Raw genomic sequence first — 21,279 nt, 5'->3', positions numbered from 1 at the left:
AACTGCTGGTGACAGGAGGAAGATGTTTTGTTTAGATTTTCTGAATATTCAGTTGACGGAGACTGTATTTATGATAGGTTTTGTTAATCAAAAAAGGATGACCATATTTCTCTGCCTCTAAAGGAGATATTCTCACTCAGATTCAGACAAATCAAGTCATATTTATGTTGATCAATAAAAAGTAGCTCAAAACAAGCCCAATGAACAATAAAACCAGTCCAGTATCAAAACTATTCATATATATATATATATATATATATATATATATATATATATATATATATATATATATATATATATATATACACTAAAAAAACATTATTATTGAAATGTATATTGTAATATACAGTCTTGCTCAAAATAATAGCAGTACAATGTGACTAACCAGAATAATCAAGGTTTTTCGTATATTTTTTTATTGCTACGTGGCAAACAAGTTACCAGTAGGTTCAGTAGATTGTCAGAAAACAAACAAGACCCAGCATTCATGATATGCACGCTCTTAAGGCTGTGCAATTGGGCAATTAGTTGAATTAGTTGAAAGGGGTGTGTTAAAAAAAATAGCAGTGTGGCATTCAATCACTGAGGTCATCAATTTTGTGAAGAAACAGGTGTGAATCAGGTGGCCCCTATTTAAGGATGAAGCCAACACTTGTTGAACATGCATTTGAAAGCTGAGGAAAATGGGTCGTTCAAGACATTGTTCAGAAGAACAGCGTGCTTTGATTAAAAAGTTGATTAGAGAGGGGAAAACATATAAAGAGGTGCAAAAAATGATAGGCTGTTCAGCTAAAATGATCTCCAATGCCTTAAAATGGAGAGCAAAACCAGAGAGACGTGGAAGAAAACGGAAGACAACCATCAAAATGGATAGAAGAATAACCAGAATGGCAAAGGCTCAGCCAATGATCACCTCCAGGATGATCAAAGACAGTCTTACCTGTAAGTACTGTGACAGTTAAGGGGGTCGCACACCGGACGCGGAGCTCGGCGGCGCTCGGCGGCGCGCCACGTCTTTAAAATTCGAACACATTGTTTTCAATGAGTGTACGCACACCGGTGGCGGCATTCGGCGCCTGTCCGCGGCGACTCAGGAAGTTGTTCTAAATCCTGCCGCGCCACAGAGCGCCATTTCAAGGCTTTATATTAAAAGTATATTATCGTTAAGGTATACTGATTTCAACCTTTTCTACAAGACACATTTGTTTTACATTCTGAGTTCAACAGCTTGAATAAAGTCTAAACATATTTTGGGGAAATGTATAATAAACGTAGCCTTTTAAAATGTGCGCGTCTGGTGTGCGATACCTGAGACGCTGCGTGGCGCGCCGCCGAGCGCCGCCGAGCTCCGCGTCCGGTGTGCGACCCCCTTTAGAAGACGTCTGTGTGAAGCTAATCTATTTTCAAGAATCCCCCGCAAAGTCCCTCTGTTAAAAAAAAGGCATGTGCAGAAGAGGTTACAATTTGCCAAAGAACACATCAACTGGCCTAAAGAGAAATGGAGGAACATTTTGTGGACTGATGAGAGTAAAATTTTTCTTTTTGGGAATTGTGAGACGACCCCCAAACTCTGAATTCAAGCCACAGTACACACACTCTAAAAACTTATACTATGATTTACTCAATTTTTTTGGTGAAACATTTTTACACTAAAAAAATTGAGTAAATTTTAAAGCAGTGAAATCAATTATAGACACCATATGAACTGAGTAAAAGTAAGTAAAAAAATTAAGTAGATCTGAGTAACTGCATTTGTTACATTAACAAATTCAATTGAGTAGAAAAAATTGGGTAAAAAGCATTTAAAAACCAATATTTATGACTAATATGAACTGTTTTTATTTATGAGTATTACTAACTTGTACTTATAGTATAACTTTAATTTCCTCTAAACCTTTGTAAAATACTCCACAGTCCACACAAACACACTGACATGGCCTTTATTGTCGACGAGTAACTTACAGCAATAACGTTAACGTTACAGCATATATTACTGTTTTGACAGAATAACAGTTATTTTACAACATTTAAACTCATGTAACACACATTTTAGAAGTAAAAATTAAACATTTAAAAGTAATTCAAGTGTAATCAACCGGTCTGTTATCCCATTTCCACCATATCAGCGCTGTTTCTCGAGCCTGAGATGGACTAACGTTAGCGGTCTGCGGGTGGACTTTGAACTCCAGACCGCTGTCCTGCTGAAAGATGCTGCGAGGCGCCAGACTCCATAACCTGACAATAAACAAACAGTTCCCAGTTTTAATAAGATTTTATCATCCAAATTCATTATATTCATTATCTTTACGAATAAAGTTGTGTGTTTTGAGCAACACAGCAGGCGTTTCAAAGACCAACGCCACACGTTAACTTAAGGTGACTCACACTGTCCCTGTATGTTTTTTTGAATTAAATAAAATGCCTTTTAGCACAGTAATGATTATATAGATAAAACAAAACATACAAACCTGAATTTCACAGAGGAAATGCCCCAATTCTGCGACGCTGAGAAGAAGAAACTGCTCTGGTGACTGAGGAGAATTCAAATATCTGCATCACTCAACCGTCGAGCTGTCGTCACGTCAGAGGGTGGGGGAGGGGTGCATTGTTTTAATCGAGTAAACTGACTCAATTTCTTCAGTGTGTGTTAAATATTAATAATCTTGATTTTAATTAAGTAATATTTGTGGTTCTTGAAACAGATCGGTTTAATTCTCCATTCTCAAATATTTTGAAATAAATTTCACAAATGTATTAAGTATATTTAAAATAAATAATTGGTTATTTGAATACTAAATTATTTTAGTGAAAAAAACTTTAAAACAACTATAAATTTTAGACAAAATTAACTGTTGGATTTTCAGTCAATTATTTTGGTATGTTTAACTAAAACCATCAAGTAAATGACATTGAGAGATTTTATTAAGTTAATAAAGTTAATTATTACTGTGATATTTACTAAGCCACTGAATTATTTTTTAGAGTGCAGTGAAGACAGTGAAGCATGGAGGTGCAAGCATCATGATATGGGCATGTTTCTCCTACTATGGTGTTGGGCCTATTTATCGCATACCAGGGATCATGGATCAGTTTGCATATGTTGAAATACTTGAAGAGGTCATGTTGCCCTATGCTGAAGAGGACATGCCCTTGAAACGGTTGTTTCAACAAGACAATGACCCAAAACACACTAGTAAACGGGCAAAGTCTTGGTTCCAAACCAACAAAATTAATGTTATGGAGTGGCCAGCCCAATCTCCAGACCTTAATCCAATTGAGAACTTGTGGGGTGATATCAAAAATGCTGTTTCTGAAGCAAAACCAAGAAATGTGAATGAATTGTGGAATGTTGTTAAAGAATCATGGAGTGGAATAACAGCTGAGAGGTGCCACAAGTTGGTTGACTCCATGCCACACAGATGTCAAGCAGTTTTAAAAAACTGTGGTCATACAACTAAATATTAGTTTAGTGATTCACATGATTGCTAAATCCCAGAAGAAAAAAAATGTTTGTACAAAATAGTTTTGAGTTTGTACAGTCAAAGGTAGACACTGCTATTTTTTTGAACACACCCCTTTCAACTAATTGCCCAATTGCACAGCCTTAAGAGCGTGCATATCATGAATGCTGGGTCTTGTTTGTTTTCTGACAATCTACTGAAGCTACTGGTAACTTGTTTGCCACGTAGCAATAAAAAATACACTAAAAACCTTGATTATTCTGGTTAGTCACATTGTACTGCTATTATTTTGAACAAGACTGTATAAGTTGTTTTATGTTTGTAAAAGAAGTCTCCTATGATAACTCCTTATAGAACACATAAATACAGTAATATTGTAAAATATTAATTGATTATTCCTGTGATGTCAAAGCTGAATTTTCATTATAATTACTCCAATAATTCTAATATGATGGTTTGGTGCTTTATATATATATAGGTTGAAAGAAAAGTGCTTTTTTTCACTGAGCACATTTTCTGTAGTCTGAGCGCGATGCACTGAAGCTCACTCTCGCTCATGTCTGAGGTAAATCATTAACACCATCAGCACATGTGTTTTATTGAACTAAATACATTAAAATCGGCTAAAACGAATACGCAGGTTACTTTTCTAAACGAGCGCTCCCGAGTCCGGTTTCTTCACACTGTTCACGTGAATCGCGGAACAGATTTGCGCACACACACAAAATACTGGCTGTTCAATAGGGAATGTGCATCTCTGGTCCGCATGACAGCTTTCACATTATGAATTTTTCATACGAACTGTGCCCTGTTCTGAACTAAACTGCCAGTTTAAGAACTCCCTTTATTTATATTTTTAAAATGAGAGAAATCACTGCTTATTCTGAATTTTTAAGCTTAGGCTTAAGAGACATGAACTAGTTATTTGAAAAACATCTGTGACCTTTGATACATGTCTATTCTACATGCTCTGAGTATGGTTTCACTAATAATAAACATACATTTGCATAAAGCATGGATATTTGTCCATACCCATGTTGATAAGAGTATTAAAAACTTAAAAATATATTAATTTAAGGTGTAGAATGGGCTGACTGATTCAAGATGATAGAAGAGCATCTTTGACTGAAATAACCACTCGTTTCAACCGAGGTATGCAGCAAAGCATTTGTGAAGCACAACCTTGAGGCAGATGGACTACAACAGCAGAAGACCCCACCAGGTACCACTCATCTCCACTACAAATAGGAAAAAGAGGCTACAATTTGCACAAGCTCACCAAAATTGGACAGTTGAAGACTGGAAAAATGTTGCCTGGTCTGATGAGTCTCGATTTCTGTTGAGACATTCAGATGGTAGAGTCAGAATTTGGCATAAACAGAATGAGAACATGGATCCTGCCTTTTTACCACTGTGTAGGCTGCTGGTGGTGGTGTAATGGTGTGGGGGATGTTTTCTTGACACACTTTAGGCCCCTTAATGCCAATTGGGCATTGTTTAAATGCCACGGCCTACTTGAGCATTGTTTCTGACCATGTCCATCCCTTTATGACCACCATGTACCCATCCTCTGATAGCTACTTCCAGCAGGATAATGCACAATGTCACAAAGCTCAAATCATTTCAAATTGGTTTCTGTACTAAAATGGCCCCCACAGTCACCAGATCTCAACCCAATAGAGTATCTTTGGAATGTGGTGGAACGGGAGCTTCGTGCCCTGGATGTTCATCCCACAAATCTCCATCAACTGCAAGATTCTATCCTATCAATATGGGCCAACATTTCTAACGAATGCTTTCAGCACGTTGTTGAATCAATGCCACATAGAATTAAGGCAGTTCTGAAGGTGAAAGGGGGTCAAACACAGCATTTATGGTGTTCCTAATAATCCTTTAGGTGAGTGTATATACACTCACCTAAAGGATTATTAGGAACACCATACTAATAACTGTGTTTGACCCCCTTTCACCTTCAGAACTCCTATGACATGGATAGCAGTTCTATATATATATATAACCAATGTTCTAAATGGTTGTGCTGCTTAATATTTGTGTGGAAACAGTGATACGTTTTTTTCAGGATTCTTTGATGATTAAAAAAAGTTCAAAAGAGCGGCATTTATTTGAAAAAGCTCAACATTATAAATCTTTGACACATTTGATTCACATTCTATGAATATACTACATTGTAATCATAACCACAGTTGACCTGTCTGCTTCCATAAAAAGTAGCATCCATCTTACCTGTTTTGATTAGCAATAGATTGGCTGTTGGTTGGTCAGAAATTCTGGCATTCAAATCTAATTTGTGTAATATTTCAAACTTCAAACTGCAGGACAAAAACTCTCTCATAGGAACAGTTTAAAAGTAGCCCAATTCAGTGGGGAAAGCTGCAACCCTGACCAAAGTCTGAGTTAGAGAGAAAGATAAATTATTTCTGAAATTTGTGTGTAATTTGTTTGAGGCCACTCAAACAAATAAAAAGCATAAATTATCATTTTATTTCCCTTGTGATGAAATGACAGCATTGAGAATAACACAGTGACCTTACTTTTTTGTGGACGTGTGTTGTTTGAAAAGGGACCTTGCATCGTACTGTTCTGATTCTGTGAAAGTAAAAAATCGGAGAAAAAGAATATCGCTTATTTTTTGTGTTCCTGTCATGCTACCAGGTACCGATTCAATTGCAGTTCCACATTCTACATTTCTATTTTGATATTAGACATTTTTCATATGCCTTTTTTGTTTTAACTAAGTACTGTGAGGTCGGAGCAGCCAGGCTGATCAAACCCAGGCCTGGGCAAATCAAATAGCTTTGGTTTTATTCATTGTTTTTCAGCTTTGTTTGCATCGCAATCAGTGGAGACAATGTTATGCTCTGCTTTGGAAATCTTTTTTGAAAATGCTGTGGCGCTGGACCAAAAGTAAATTGCTTTTTTGCTTCTTTTTTTTTTCCAGTTGCTGCTGGGATGCAACTAAAATAATGAGAGTAAACCGCCACACACTCACACCCACATACGTCGCATCCTACATCCTACACACACCAGGTGTACAAAAACAAAAGGGTGGATAAATGGCCGCTTGTCTGCCCCTTCATCCTTTGGCAACATGCATGGGCCAGTAGCCACATAACAACAAATACACAAAGTGACCATGAGTTTTACACGCATGTTCTTTTAGCTTGCATTCAAGCATTTTGATTTGACTCTTTAATGTTACTTTTAGGGTGGAAGCCGGTTTCCAGAAGGTTCTGCAGGTGGATCTGGAGGTCAACGGGTTGTTGGATCCTCTGGGAAGTCGCTCAGTGACATGGCAGATTGAGTACCCCATCTCCCGGACCCTCTCAGACGAGATCCAGACCCTCATCCGTCTGGCACCACATGACCTTGGCGGCATCGTGCCATTGGCTATGGTGAGTTTAGTACTGATCAACTGGTGTCTTTCATTCTAAGGCCGCATGTCCACCAAAGCGTTTTTAGCCAGCTGAAAACGCTAGGCGCTCTGCTTAAAACGTCTCGCTGTGGGCACTTGAGAGCGTTTTGGCAGGGCAGCGTTTTTTTTTTCTTCAGTTGAGATTCTTTGCTTTCTATGATGCAGGAAATCCGCTGAAGTGTTACTAATTTCACAGGTAGTTTATTTCTGTATTGATTCTATATAAAATTGCAGATACAATGTAAAATATTTGCTCTGGCTCTTGTTTTAAATCATTTTGTTCGTTATTATTGCTTGTTGTCATTTGTTGACGTTGTACACGCAGAATGGGGTGGTTGGTCTGTGTTGTATTTGTACCGCCCTTCCTCCACTTTGACTGGATGGCTGGGTGAAAAGTGACAGTGATGATCGCTGCGTTTTACTCAAACTTGAACATTCTTCAACTCTCGGCAACCAGTAAAAAAAAAAAATCCTGCAGAAATACTCGCTCAGTGCTCCAGGTGTTCTAAAAACGCAGCACTCCCATTGAAAACAACTGAAAATGCCGGCCATCTGCATGAATAAATGCTTTGGTGGACACGTGGCCTAAACAAGTCTTCTTTTTATTGTGAAGACAGGAAATGTTGATGTGTCTTCTGAAGCAACATTATGACTAGCACTTTAATTAGCTCCAATTTGGTTAATTGAGCACACAGTTTGCTTTAAAACAGGCAATTGGGTCAGAGCCAAAAGTATTTAACTTTAAATTAGAGGAAACTGTGAGTGGCCTCAAACAAATAAGGTTAACTAGGAGATAATACACATTATTTCAGGCTATATGGTACCTGGGCAGTCACAGCTGGTGCTGGTGCTGTGAGTGTATGTGTGTGTGTGCGAGTGCGAGTGCGTGTGCGCGTGTGTGTATTATCCACTGTAGCAGGTTGATTGAACCCAAGTGCAGTTTATTATCCCATAGTAGAACATAGACAAAAATGAACAAACACTTGACAAACAAGAGACTCACTGACAGCAGGTTGACACAAACAAAGCTAGACAATGAGGTAATGGAAACATTAGGTGTGTTGGACATCGGCTGCGGCTGGATGCATCCGATTGGCGAGAGTAGCAACTTTCAGTTGGGGAGGAGCTGCAAACGGAGACGTGAAGTCGGACACTTTCTGTTTCCCGTAGTTACGGTCGTGCTGTGTTTGCATACTTTATCACTGATGAAGTGATGTAAATGCAATATTTATCAAATACACAGATGTTTCAGAGACATTTTCATACATTTCAACATAGCCTACACTATCAATTAAGTGGGGTCTACATTTTTTATCAGTTTTATTTAGCTAAACACAACACAATATAACATTGCAACTACATGAAAATTAATTTTAGTTATATATAAAAAAACTGATTTATGAGAATTAGTGGAACTGAAACTTTTAGAATAAACACGAAACACCATAGGCTGTAAAAAAAAAAAAAAAAATACTTTTCACTACCTTACACTGAAGAAAAGTGAAGCCGCCCATGTTCGAATATAGCACTGACATCTTGCACAGATTTGGGGCAGAGTAGTGACTTCAGGAACAGAGTCTGCGCAGTAGAGCGCAGGAAGTAGAGCCGCGATATCAAAAGCCCACCCCTGCTCTCGCAAATGCAGAACAATATGTTGAAAATAAAATGTTATGAAAATGTATAAATTAAACCTAAAGTTCCAATCTCCTCTTGTTCCAATCTTCTTTTTTAAATATATTCAAGTAGATGAATTCAGGTTTATTGATACACTTTCCCAAGTTATCTCAATGGCAAAAAGTGTTCCATTCACCCTTGATTCTCTCCTATTTTAAAGCTGCAGTCCGTAACTTTTTGCGCTCTAGCTGTTAATAAACAGAACTGCACGTGTCTTGCGGAAGAACATTGCAGCCGGAGCTACTTCTCTATGTTTATGTCTATGGCGAGTCACACAGGGGCTGTGCTCCTCCGCAGCGGTACCAGTCTGGCCTGAAATAGTCCCAATATAAACACTTATTATAAGTGTACCATAATGATTCAGGGTAAGACAAAAACATGGTTTAGAAAATGGATTCATGTTGTACATTGTTATTGTATAGTATTTGTAAATATTGAACACAAAAAAGTTACGGACAGCAGGTTTAAATAGTAGTAATATTTATAATATTACTGTATTTTTGATCAAATAAATGCAGCATTGGTGAGCTTAAGAGTCTTCTTTTAAAACATAAAAAAAAACTTCAGATCCCCCAACCTTTGAATAGTTTAAAAATTCCCATATGCAAGACACTACGTTATGAAAATTATCATGATTAACAAATTATTTTTGTTCAAACAAAGAAGAAAGAAAGAAAGACAAAAACATCTTGGATGAGATGGGGGTAAGTAAATTATCAGGACATTTTCATTTTGAACTGAACTAATCCTTTAATCTGAAAAACAAAATGGTTATTCAAATTGGGAATAAATTATGTACAGAAAGCGAGCAATGAACGTTCCCCATCACTAAAATGTTTTTTCTTGAAAAAAAAAAAAAAGTACGCTCAATGAAGCTGACTACACTGCACAATAGATCTCTTACAGTACATCATATCGGCATCTGTTTATGATGAGAGCCGTCGTGAACGAACGCACATAACTGATGCAGAATGTTAGTGAGGGCATGTTGATTTCTAGCCTTTTCATCTGCACCAGTGACAACCCAGGCTCATTGGAAATACGTGACTCTGCCTACATTTTTGCAACACGCAAGATATGTACCTCCAGGTACGTTTACCTGCACTTTTTAGGTGAAACGTCCACCGGAGGCGCTAAGTGGTAATATTTTTTCTCCATTCCCAGACTGATGGCATATGTATGACCAATTCGTATGCCATTTTGGTGTGCTATCAAGACGCACAATCGCTTTTTAGTGTGTTTATCAACGCCGTTACATTCTATCCCCCTACACTACCCCTACCCCTAAACCTAGTATGTTTATAAATCCATTTATCTTGTAGACACACACACATATTCAGACACATTTTGAATGGGTAACTCAAACGCTTCCCTAAACCTACCCATTTGTGTATTATAAAAAAAAGGATATAACAGGCAGATACGACAGCAGGCACAATTTATTCAGAAAGTACAAATACTACAAGTATTCCGAGGCCAAACGATTGATTTGTGTGAATAAAGTCCCCAAAAGTGATCAGTAATGTTGAGTCCATCCGCCAAATAATACATTTCAAATATTGCCACCGGAAGAAACGTCACGTCAGCTTTGATAGCATTGGCTGTCGTGTGTCTCATGACCAATTGCATCATTACGGCAGCTTTGATTGTAAAATGCCATTGGCTCTCGTGTGTCTCGTGACATATGAATGAACAAGTGCGTGTGTGTGTTCTGTTCGCAAAGGAGCGTGATCATCATTTCAACGACTAAAACATTAAGATCAACTCTGTTCACATGAAGATATCGTATGACTTCAGAAGACTTGGAATGCAAGTTAATGTCAGTTTTTGTAATAAATACATGTGACTGTACATTTATTTGCCTGTTACGTGTTTTATATTGTTGAGAGATGGTAGGTTTAGGGTAGGAGTGGAGTGAGTTGCTCCAAAATATAAAATTAGGCTATAAATATTAATTCTGTGAGATCATGTTGGCGCGTGTATGTTTAGGCGAAGTCATGATGTCATGTTGCACATCTGGAATGGAGAAAAAATATTACCACTTAGAGCCTCCGGTGGACGTTTCACCCAAAAGGGTCAGGTAAACGTACCTGGAGGTACATATTTTGGGTGTTGCAAAAATGTAGGCAGAGTCACGTATTTCCAATGAGCCTGGGTTGACCAGTGACTAACTTAAATGCCTTTGGTCATAGTTGTAATGCTCAATGCTCATTTCACTTTAGTCGTGGTATTGTTAGGTACAAATCAGTAGACGCTGGGTATTGGTAGGGACATATCCATAAATATGAAGCCAATTGCTGTGTGATATAATTGAAATGCACTAGTATATATAGCATACAGTATATAGGTTATGAATACATTGCTGCAATTTTAGGGAACTTTATACCACAGATGAGGGGAAAAAATGTGCGAGTTTTCTCTTTTTGAATAAAGTGAGAGGCTGAGGAAAGGAGAAAAATTGTGTTTGATTAGCGATGGGATACGCGTCTGATCTTCATCGGCTTCTTTTTAACAGGGCGGTATGAGGAAGATGATTTCATTTTGATGTGAAAATGTTCCACACAAACAGATGAAATCTAAACGCTCCCTCTCGTTAGCTAAAGCTTTGACCTTTCTTTCTCCCAACTTTCACTTTGGTTCTTGTTTTGCATAGCAGCTTGAATTATATCAACCTGCCTCTTTTGCAACCCATTTTAATTGCGTCTTACAGTGCAGCGTTCTCACACACACCCCAAGGCGGCTTTTCACCTTGTCTATAACGATGACATTGCCATCACCACACCTTGTTAAACTTAATCAAGACTTCGTTAAGCCGGCAGCAGAGTCAGCGGTCAGCTTTAATCACCCCGAGTGCAGCGATCCGCTCCCCCTCTCTCTACCTGTCTAATGTGGAGGAACTACGCAGATTGGTGTGACAGGAACAATGGCAAACGATAACAAAGGAAAGAGACTCCAATCTGTCCCATCGGAGGCTTCTGCTCCATTAGAATTAGCTTTTTCCCCTCTCACGGACACCGGCTAATTCTGGCCTGCCAGCTGTCTCCTCGGCCTCATTAGAAAGGACAGCCGCAGTGGCCCTTTCCCTACTCAATGGCTAAACAAGCACCATCAGCCTTCGCGTTTTGAGAGCTGTGCTGTCTCAGCCCATTACGGTAAACATAGCCCAGCCGTACAGTAGTGGCGAAAGCGGAGAATGATGTAATAACGTTGTGAAAATGAGTCCGGATGCCCTTACAGCCTGAGCTCGACACCCCTGGCTCCAGCCTGTTCAGCCCACCAGTGCATTTCACACAACAATCACGGCCGCAGACAGCGCAGACAGCAGCCACCAATCACTTGTGTTGTCTGGCCCTCTGACGGAGCGCATTTGTCTTGAGCTCTCTCAGAATGCTGGGAGAGCAGATTGTTGTGTTACACAGCAGGAGGGGATCAATGTAATCACATCACTTTCAACTTTTTGAATGAGGAGATGCCCTAATAGGATTTGGCAGTGCATGATACCCTCAAAATGCAGGAAATCTGTTCTGGCTCATTAGGATGCACCAGCGTGTGTGCTTGCTCTCCCTCTCTTTCTCCCTTTATAATGTGTGTGTATTTGTCTGTCTTCCTCCCTCTCTGATTCTATACCTCACAACTTTTGAATCAAGTTTACTTAAGCTCCATGTAATTGGCCGTTCAGCCCTCTCGAAGGCAAATTTTGGGTCCCTGCTGAGCTTGTTTTCTGTCGGTTGGCTATTGAAAGCGCTCTCATTCTCATTTGCCACCCTGTCTTCTCTCAGTGCTCTGAGAGTTTGTTCAGAGGAAAGGAAAATCAAACAAATTGCCAAGTCCGAAGAATCTCCCGTCAAACCCCTCTTCAGATTTTTTTTCCCCTTCCAGGATTTGTTTTGTTTGGTTCTTCGTAGCCTCTTGGCCTTAGTCTTGAGTTTCGGTGTGTGTCAGGCTTTACTTCAGAGCTCATGGGTTTCTCTGTTCTCTGAGACTCGGTAGCCTGCTGTTTGTCTCCCTTCAAGTCTGTTTGAACAGTGTCTTCTGTAAACCTCCTACAGGACAAGGTAATTCTTTTTCCTTTGTGTTCTCCACAGGCTGTAGGCTATATATCATGCAATATTTTTGAACGACTCATCAAATATACATGCAGAACTGTCTGCAAGTGTTTTATTCTGCTAGTGAACTCTTAAACATTGATAATATAGTACAGGTTTTCTCTTCCCAAAAAATTGGCGCAAGATATTGATGTCTCTTCCTTTAGTAGCAAGAAGCAAATCATGGTACAACAGTTGCTTGTGTATTATTTACTTTCTGCGCATCAATTAGTTCCAGAATAATCAGCTGGAATTTATTTTTGTCCAAAGTACATGTACAACTGTAAAGTAATTGACTGTTATGTAGTGTTGTTGGGTTCGAGTCCACCTGAGGCCTTGTCCACATGAACACATGTATTTTCAAAACCACAGCTCTTTCTACTACGCGGTTTTGCTCTTCGTCCACACACAAACTCAACCGTTACTGAAACCGGACTTTTTGTAAAACTCCGGCCAGGGTGAAGATTTTTAGAAACTGCGGTTGCAGCGTTGTCGTCTAGATGGTAAAACCGGAGATTTTGGCTTGTGAAGTCTAAGTGTGTACCGTTCTCTCCTTTGTTTGACGTCAGATTGTCTGTCGTTTTCTCTTTTGTTTACATGAGTCGAGTCTATGCAATGGCGGACATAGCTTTTAATAGCACTTATTACATGTATACAGATACATGCACAGTTATCTCATTGTATTGCAGAACAGAGGCGCCATAATGCAATAATACTGAATATTAAGGCAAGTGTGTTAGCTATTAGAGTCCACTTGTGCCCTGTGTATATACAGTTACCTGTCACTGAGTCCAAAGTAAAGGAACTTTTAGAAGGGTTTCACTGAGCCCATGGCATCCCTCAGTGCATCAGTGTCGTGGATGAGACCCATGTGGAAATCAGGCAGCCAATCATAGGGTGTTTTTGTGTATTCATGTGGGCAGATTTTGTTTTAACTGTGCTTGTGTGGAAGCGATTGTTTTTTAAAACCAGAGGAAAAATTTGGTTATAAAAAAAAATGTGTACGTGTGGACTAGCCCTTAGTCGCGTACAAGTCGAGTCTTTTAACCAGTCAAGTCCAAGTTAATTCAGAGTCCTAAAGGAGCCACGTCAGTCTTAAGTCCAACTAAGCAATACTAGAATAGGACAGACCTACAGTCTTTACAATGGCATGCACTGTGTATAAAGGTCATACATGCAATTTCCATAACTCAGGGCCAACTTTTTTATGTTTATATTATTTCATTTTTTATGAACAAATTACAATATTGGAAATGTATGTGAATATTGAACACAAGTTGATGAATATTTTTGTAGGGCTTTGCCCTGCCTGCCTATATCCACAATTTACTATAGCTTTTTACTGTGGTAAATATGGAAATGTATAGTAATTATATGCAGGTGTGTCTGCATATAATTACTGTATATTTCCATATTGATTTACCATAGTCAAAGGCTATAGTAATACTAAGTATATAAAACGCTAAGGAATTTGTTGTTGTTGTTTTTTATTTTGACCCACTGTGACTATTGCTTCAAAGATTGAGAAGCTGCCATCATGTTGCCATCATGCCAACTGCAACAACTAATTCTAGCCTAACTAATGTGAGTAAACAGTTCTCAAGCTTACTGGACACAAAAAAAGATTGGTAAAAAGTATAGTAAAGGAAAAAGGATAAATAAATACATTAATCAAAAATAGAAATTAAATAACCCATTTGTTTATAAAATCATTAAACCAAATCATGTTTAGTAAGTTTAATAAATGTAAAAAATGTAAAAAAAAAAAAAAAAAAAAAAAAAAAAAAAAAAAAATTACTGCATAATCTTTACTGCATGCATACCTGCATTTACTGCATACCTAAATAATACAGTTTGGATTAAATATGGATATTTTTCACAAATGCATCACTTCGTTTCAGAAGGCCTTTATTAACCCCAGGAGCTGTGTGGAGCAGTTATATGATGGATAGATAAAGTTTTATGGACTTCAAAACAGAAAAAGTGCCTTCACTGCCATTAATACGCTTGGAAGAACCAGAGACAGTTGTTGTATAAAACTCCGATTGTATTCATCTGAAAAAAGAATGTCATAATATACACCTAGGATGACTTGAGGGTGCGTAAATCATGGGGTAATTTGTATTTTTGGGTGAACTATCCCTTTAAACTAGCTTAGCTGTTCTTTTCAGCAGGATTGAGATCTTAAGAATGCATTTGAACATTTCTGGTCTTTATTGGAGACCAACAACATTTTATCTGAACACAAAACAAGTAATGTATCCTTTTACACTGTGATCCAAACTATTTATTATAAGAATGTCTTTGAGAAAACTTGCAGTTTGACAGTGTTCACCATTCCCCAGTATTTAAGCTTCCTCTGTATTATTGCTTCATTTACGGTTGATGCAAATGTTTCTCTAGAACAGAAAGAGAAAAATAAAAAAAAGGGGCGAGATAGAAAAAATGTGTGTTGTTGTCTGAAAGAACTGCAGTTTGATTTGTGACTGCTGAGAGATTAAGATGCAGACAGAAGCGTGTTTTTGTGTGCGGCGGCTGGCCTCGGTAAACCTGCGCCCTGCCACTGAGCCATGGGGATCGATGGTCCTCACTGCACGCTACCTCATTACTATCAGCATCTCACTCTATCCTTCCCTCTCTCTTCTCAGCCGCTGGGCACAAGACCGCTGCCACCTTATCACACTCATCTGAAACTGCCTATGTATTCATTATCCCTCACCTAGAGGCCTGCACACCACGCAGGGCATATGGAATCTGTGCTTCCACATTTTACTGCCTCTGAGATGGAGGAAATGAGAGAGGCAATGTTAGATGGCGATTGTATCCAAGCTGTGTAGTTTTTTTTACAGTTATTAAAAGGTGGTGGAGTTTTTTAGCAAGATTAATTTGAGTACTGAGGGATTTCCGGTATGGCTGTTATTCCGATATTAACTCGCAAAGAGCTGCATGTTGCAATAGAAATAGATGGATAATTGGTTCAACCAATTATTTTTACTTTTTTTTTATCGGTTATTGGTTCTTCATTCTCGCAATTTTGAATTGTCTCCATTCAATGGTAAAGTACTTTCTTTATTATTTCCCTAAATTTGCCTTTTATATAATATAGCATCCATTCATTCTGAAGTGAGGAAAACATTTCATAGCATTATCAGTTTTGCATATGATTAAACTTACATAAAAATAATTGTTATTGGTCATAAAAACATATGCTTTGTAATATGTTGGTCTTTAGTTATGCCAAGCAGTAGAGGTTGTCTTGTTGGTGTAGTGGAAAGGTATTATAAATGAGATGCAATACTGCTCCCTATGTGCTTGGCATGACTCAAGGAGGACATGTTCCTGGAACAAGCTTCCTGTCATCTTGTCATCAAAATTTGATCTTAGGGGCCAAGGTTCGAGCTAGAACAGTGTTTACAGGAACAATTTCTACAAGATTTAGGATTAGGGAATGTGTTTGGCCTATGAATGTTTGATAAGAGTGTTGTTCTATGACCAACAAAGAATCTTTATACAGAAACAATCTACTTGGCTAAATCATGCTTCTTCTTTATAAACATATGTATTCAATGTCATGACTAATGCAGCAATGTTTCATTCTTAATGCCCCCTTTTTTAAGTTTTTTAATGTTGTTTATATTGAAATGGTGTTTTTACTATGCTTTATATTCATAAGTCAACACCATTGCTGAGTATTTTCTCCTTAAACTGCACCCAAAGACAATCTTTAAAAAGCAGTGTGAAATCGATCATCGTTTGTTTATCTCACAAACTACCCTGTAACCAATCACGTCAACATGCGGTAGGGTTTTTTTTACTAACCAGACTGATTTTATTTATGTTAGAGCTGTCAGATCGATTAATCGCAATTAACTTTATCCAAAATGTGTACAACTATTATGTGTAGTTTTTTTTAATTTAATATAAGAATATTTCCAAACAAACTTTGACAGGAAAATACAACAAAGAAAATCCAGTGTGAGTCAGATACACTGCACATCCATTGAGTTGATTCTGATTTGAAATAGGACATTTCGCTTGATGGAAGTGCTCAGTCAGAGTGTGTTCAGCGAGTGAAACTATGCTAAACTTAAACGTCGTTTCTAACACACACACACACAGGCAAGTAAAATCTAAGCAAAGAGTCAGAGATGTCTGTGAAAATGCCGTGTCAGGCAGGCTATCAGATATCAGATATCGATCTTCACATTGTGTATGTCCTGATCAGTGCCCTGACTACTGAACTAGGGAGCTGATTAAGAAGCACCTAATATTAGCCTCTTGTCTCTTTTATGTCTTAAGGGTGTCGCACCCAAGCCTCGAATCTCAGCTCCACGCAGCGCCGTCTCAAGCCTTATTTATACTTTCGCCTGTCTCCGCTGCGCGAGCCTCCACTGACTGTGCGCGCTCCTCCCCATATGGACGAGGCCTTGACGTGCTCGCCGTTGTGCTATTCTTTGAAACGACAGAGGGCGATTCAGAGTAATTGTTCTATAAACCAACGCATCGAGAAGAAGTAGACTAACGTGCACAGGTGATGATATTTATTTTAGTACCTTTCACCAAAAAGCACATTAAAAAAGAATTGTGTAAAACTAAACTTTAATGTCGTGATTTATTTATTCATTTGCTTAAACCTGGATCTTTATTTAAAATGGCTTATTTCTGCTTTTGTAGGCTCATTCAGTAAATATAAGCACCTAATTTGTGCAAACTGGGGGCCGGTGTGATGAGACATTATGCTCGGCTAGATTCGCCGATAAACTTGTTCATCTTCAGATGATGCGGAGCTGCGCGCGGAATTACTAAAAATGCATATTATTTTGTTGTATGGTGAGATTTTTGCAAATGTTTCTTAATAAAATTAATGATATTTGTCCACTGGAATGATCACTTTAAATTGAAAACGTTTTACATAAAGCAATTATATTTAAAACAGATGGAATTAGAAATACAGGCCTGCCCCTAATAAAAGCCTGCTTCAAATAAAAGCCGGTTCCCATCGGCAGTTCAGGTAAATAAAGGCCCTGGTCTTTATTTGAGGAATTACGGTATGTGAAAATAACCCAACAACATTGTGTTTAACTCATGTAAATAAAAGGCTGTATTAAGTTATTTCCATTCATTTCCATGTGGAATAAAATGACAGAAAACCATTTAAACTATAATGTGCATCTATATATCTTCCTATTTTGAAACAGATTTAAATAATTAAATATTACTAAGGATATTATTTTCCTATTATTAAATTAAATATGCATTTATTCTTTTTATTCCAAGCATATGACATTTTATTTACAGTCACATTATTGACTGTGTTAGCAGCGCATTCCCAGATGTGCAAGATCACACTCACACGCTCACCATCCGAAAGCACAATTTTTATCACTGAGGTGGCATGCAAATTAATTTTTATGGACTTCCATGTGAGAAACAATTACCCTCCGAATAGGGTTAAACAGAGTTTTAATGGATACAATTATTGGCTACAACATTTCGCAAATGTACAGGAGATATCCGGTTTATGCTCATGTCCGATTCATCATGTGTCTCATAATTCCTGGAAAGTGTTTTTTTTAACCTAGCAGTAAGGTGAGGAGACCTTGGATTCTGGGTTAATGCGGAAACAGTAACACAAAACTGTGATTATCCTTATGCTAGCGGCCGCTGAGAGGTGCTTGGCTGACCCAATGACTGTAATGTGTTCAGTGGCAGCTAAGCATTCGCTTCATCTCTTTGCGCTATTACTGAAATCAATAGCCATCTTCCTCTTTGCTCCCTGTTTGTCTGCACTGTTGTGCCATTTTATCAGAGGCTCTGTCAGCAAGACTCTCAGAGGCAAAAAGGCTTCACCCATTGCTGCTGAAGAGCTGGCAGGACCTGTGGTCTTGAAAAGAAATACAGCTGTCGATCGATGGCTCTGTAATAGCATGTCTGCGGCATCAGCCAGGGAGGATCCTCACAGGGTGCCGATGCATTCAGCGCATCCTGTCCTTGAGCGTTAGACCCTGTGTGAGCCGGAGTAGGTCCACCACGAACTGAACCAATCACCTGTGCTGATATTAACCCTCTGTTCCCTGATCTCCAATACCACTTTAGACCCTACAAATGCCGCCAAAAAGTGTAATGGCCTTTTATCGATTTACCTTCTTCTCTTTTCTCTCACTCTTTCTCAAGATAGTGTGAAAACCGTTTAAGAGTAAGTGTGTGTAGAAGCACTGCCCTCCCGTAGAAACGGTCTTCTTGAAACCCAGCATGCACGCATAGCTAAAACTAATCAGTCAGCGGCCGGGGGAGCGATGTTTACCGACCGCCAGGCAGCAGTGGATGACAAGACTGCATGAATAACACATTGTGCATGGATTCAATGCCCTCCCTCTGGAACAGTGGCTCATAGGAGTTCCAGAGATGTGGTTGGGGGAAGCAGAAGGATGGTGTGCTTCAACAACTGGAGCATCATGATTGGGGGAGGACTGGGAGTGTAGGTGGACTTGAACTAGTGGCATATTAGTTCTGCTGGTTCTCATGCCACCCACATCTGTCCTGCTGTCAGACTAAATTTTCCTTGATTTTCGAGCCAATGCCAGAAGCGTGAGAAGAATGTACTTTGTATTGTGCTGCTTTCCCAACCTTCATGCACAATAGAACCATGTCCTTTCACTTTTTTTTCATTTGTATTATAGTTTTTGTTTAATAAAATTTTTATGTTTTTTTTAAAGTATTACAAATATAAAATTCTACATGTACAGTATATAATCAAAATAATGCATTAACCATTTATGTTGCCATATAGCAATCATTCGTTTCTAATAATTTCCTTGTTAATCAGAAAATAATACAATTTATTGCACTATGGGAATTAAAAGGGCAGGCTTTAAAGGAAGTGTATGTAAGATTGTGGCCAAAACTGGTACTACAATCACTTAATTTACTGTAGAGCGGTGTGTCCCCTCTCCCCCTCCCCCCTGACTCGAGGTTGCCAGATAGGCTGCAGGATCCATCTGGAATGTTTCTAGCTGCAGCTGTGGTAACTAGAGCAGAGCTGGCAACCCGGATGCCGAAACACTACTGACTTCGTGATTGGTCGATAGGTGGAGGGTGGAGCTTCGGGCCAAAACACAACATGACAACATCAGTTGAGGGCTGCAAATGATAATATCCTGGCCGGACTATTGTTGTCAGTGATTTAAGTTTTTGGAATTAACATGATTTCTTGATTAAATACATTTCTTACATGCAGTTCCTTTAAATAGAAAAGAAAATCATAGTTCCCTTTCAGTTGGTCACGTTCAACATTACGTTGAAGTCACAGACATATTAGGATCACTTCTAAAAGCCCTATCAGCTTCAAGAGCATACAGAACAGGCCAATGGCCAGTGGTGTTCAAGATTTGCATCTCGCACTCCACCCCACAGCTCGGGTATAAATACAAAAGCAGATGCAGCACACATTGGTCATTCACTTTAGAGCCAATCTTGGTGTTGATGAAGAGTGCTCCTGCAAGAAAGCCGAGATAAAAAAGAGAGAACAAGAGAGAGAGGAGAGGCTTGGAGTGCTGGGAGTGAAGATACAACACTGCAATCTCACGGTGCGAGAAAAAACTGCATTTTTTTCCCACAGCCTTCTCACATATCTGTGGGTTTGGTGAGGGTGTTCCCTGGCACACTGAGTGCAAACACAAGGCTGCCCTATATTCCCTGTGTTTTGACATTGCCATCTCCCTGTGTGCTTCAGCACAATAAAAGAATAGTACACGGTGTGACACTGCATCTTTTTCAAGATGTCATTCTACTCATGCATTACTGGATGCGTTCGTTCCCTGTCACCGGTTACAATCATTGTCTTATGTGTCTGGTCATTCAGCATGCTGAGGCAGTGTTTGTGGATAGTTCATGTATCCACAGCTGGAACATGACTATCTTGGCATTGAGGTTGAGACTTACCTCCTCACAACCCTCGATGGCGGGCCAGCCAAGGGGTATGTGGAGATCCTGCCAGTGGAGCACACCGTTACGATGCAACTGTGTCCGGCGTCTGCTTCCTCCTGGTGCGGCAATACGAGTAATGCCACTCAGATTCCTTCACATGAGGCCACTTCAACACTGGCTCCATGGCCGAGTCCCGAGATGGGCATGACAGAGCGGTTCATTCTGTGTAGTAATCACACCGAATTGCCGCCAAACTTTGAGGACGTGTTCTTGGTTCAGGCTTTCATTTCTACGGCATCTCCACGGATGCCTCTACCACCAGTGAGCATGCAGTTTCGGGTCTGCCGACAGGGCCTCAATTCCAATGGCACATCAACTGCCTCAAGTTGTTACGTGGCAGCCACGTTCTGGTCCAAACGGACAGCACTGTGACTGTTTCATATATCAACAAACAGGGTGGTCTACACTCCTGTTGCATGCCACAACTCGCCTGCCATCTCCTCCTCTGAAGTCTTCGCACCACTCACATTCCAGGCCTGCTCAGTCATGTAGCTGATGAGTTCTCTCGACAGCAAGTACTTCTGGGAGAAGCCTATGGCACCCACATCCAGACCTTTGGAAACTCCATGCCTAGTGCCTGGATGAGATACAGAGGTTCTAAATGATCTGCCACAAACAGTGGTAAACACCCTCACTGCTG

At 39.3% G+C, this 21,279-nt stretch overlaps 1 protein-coding gene across 1 annotated transcript in view; it reads left to right on the top strand.

Annotated features, from left to right (window-relative positions):
- si:dkey-112m2.1 (transmembrane protein 132C) overlaps positions 1–21,279 on the top strand; it is a 176,840-nt gene that overhangs the window by 126,074 nt on the left and 29,487 nt on the right. The window contains exon 4 of the mRNA XM_067423619.1: positions 6,688–6,874. Coding sequence (XP_067279720.1) covers positions 6,688–6,874 — 187 coding nt within the window. The remainder of the gene's footprint in view (positions 1–6,687; positions 6,875–21,279) is intronic.

Source organism: Pseudorasbora parva, chromosome 18 (genome assembly GCF_024679245.1).
Source record: "Pseudorasbora parva isolate DD20220531a chromosome 18, ASM2467924v1, whole genome shotgun sequence".
Lineage (NCBI taxonomy): Eukaryota > Metazoa > Chordata > Actinopteri > Cypriniformes > Gobionidae > Pseudorasbora > Pseudorasbora parva.
The sequence above is the reverse complement of the archived record's forward strand: the minus strand, read 5'-3'. Positions and strand labels throughout refer to the sequence as shown.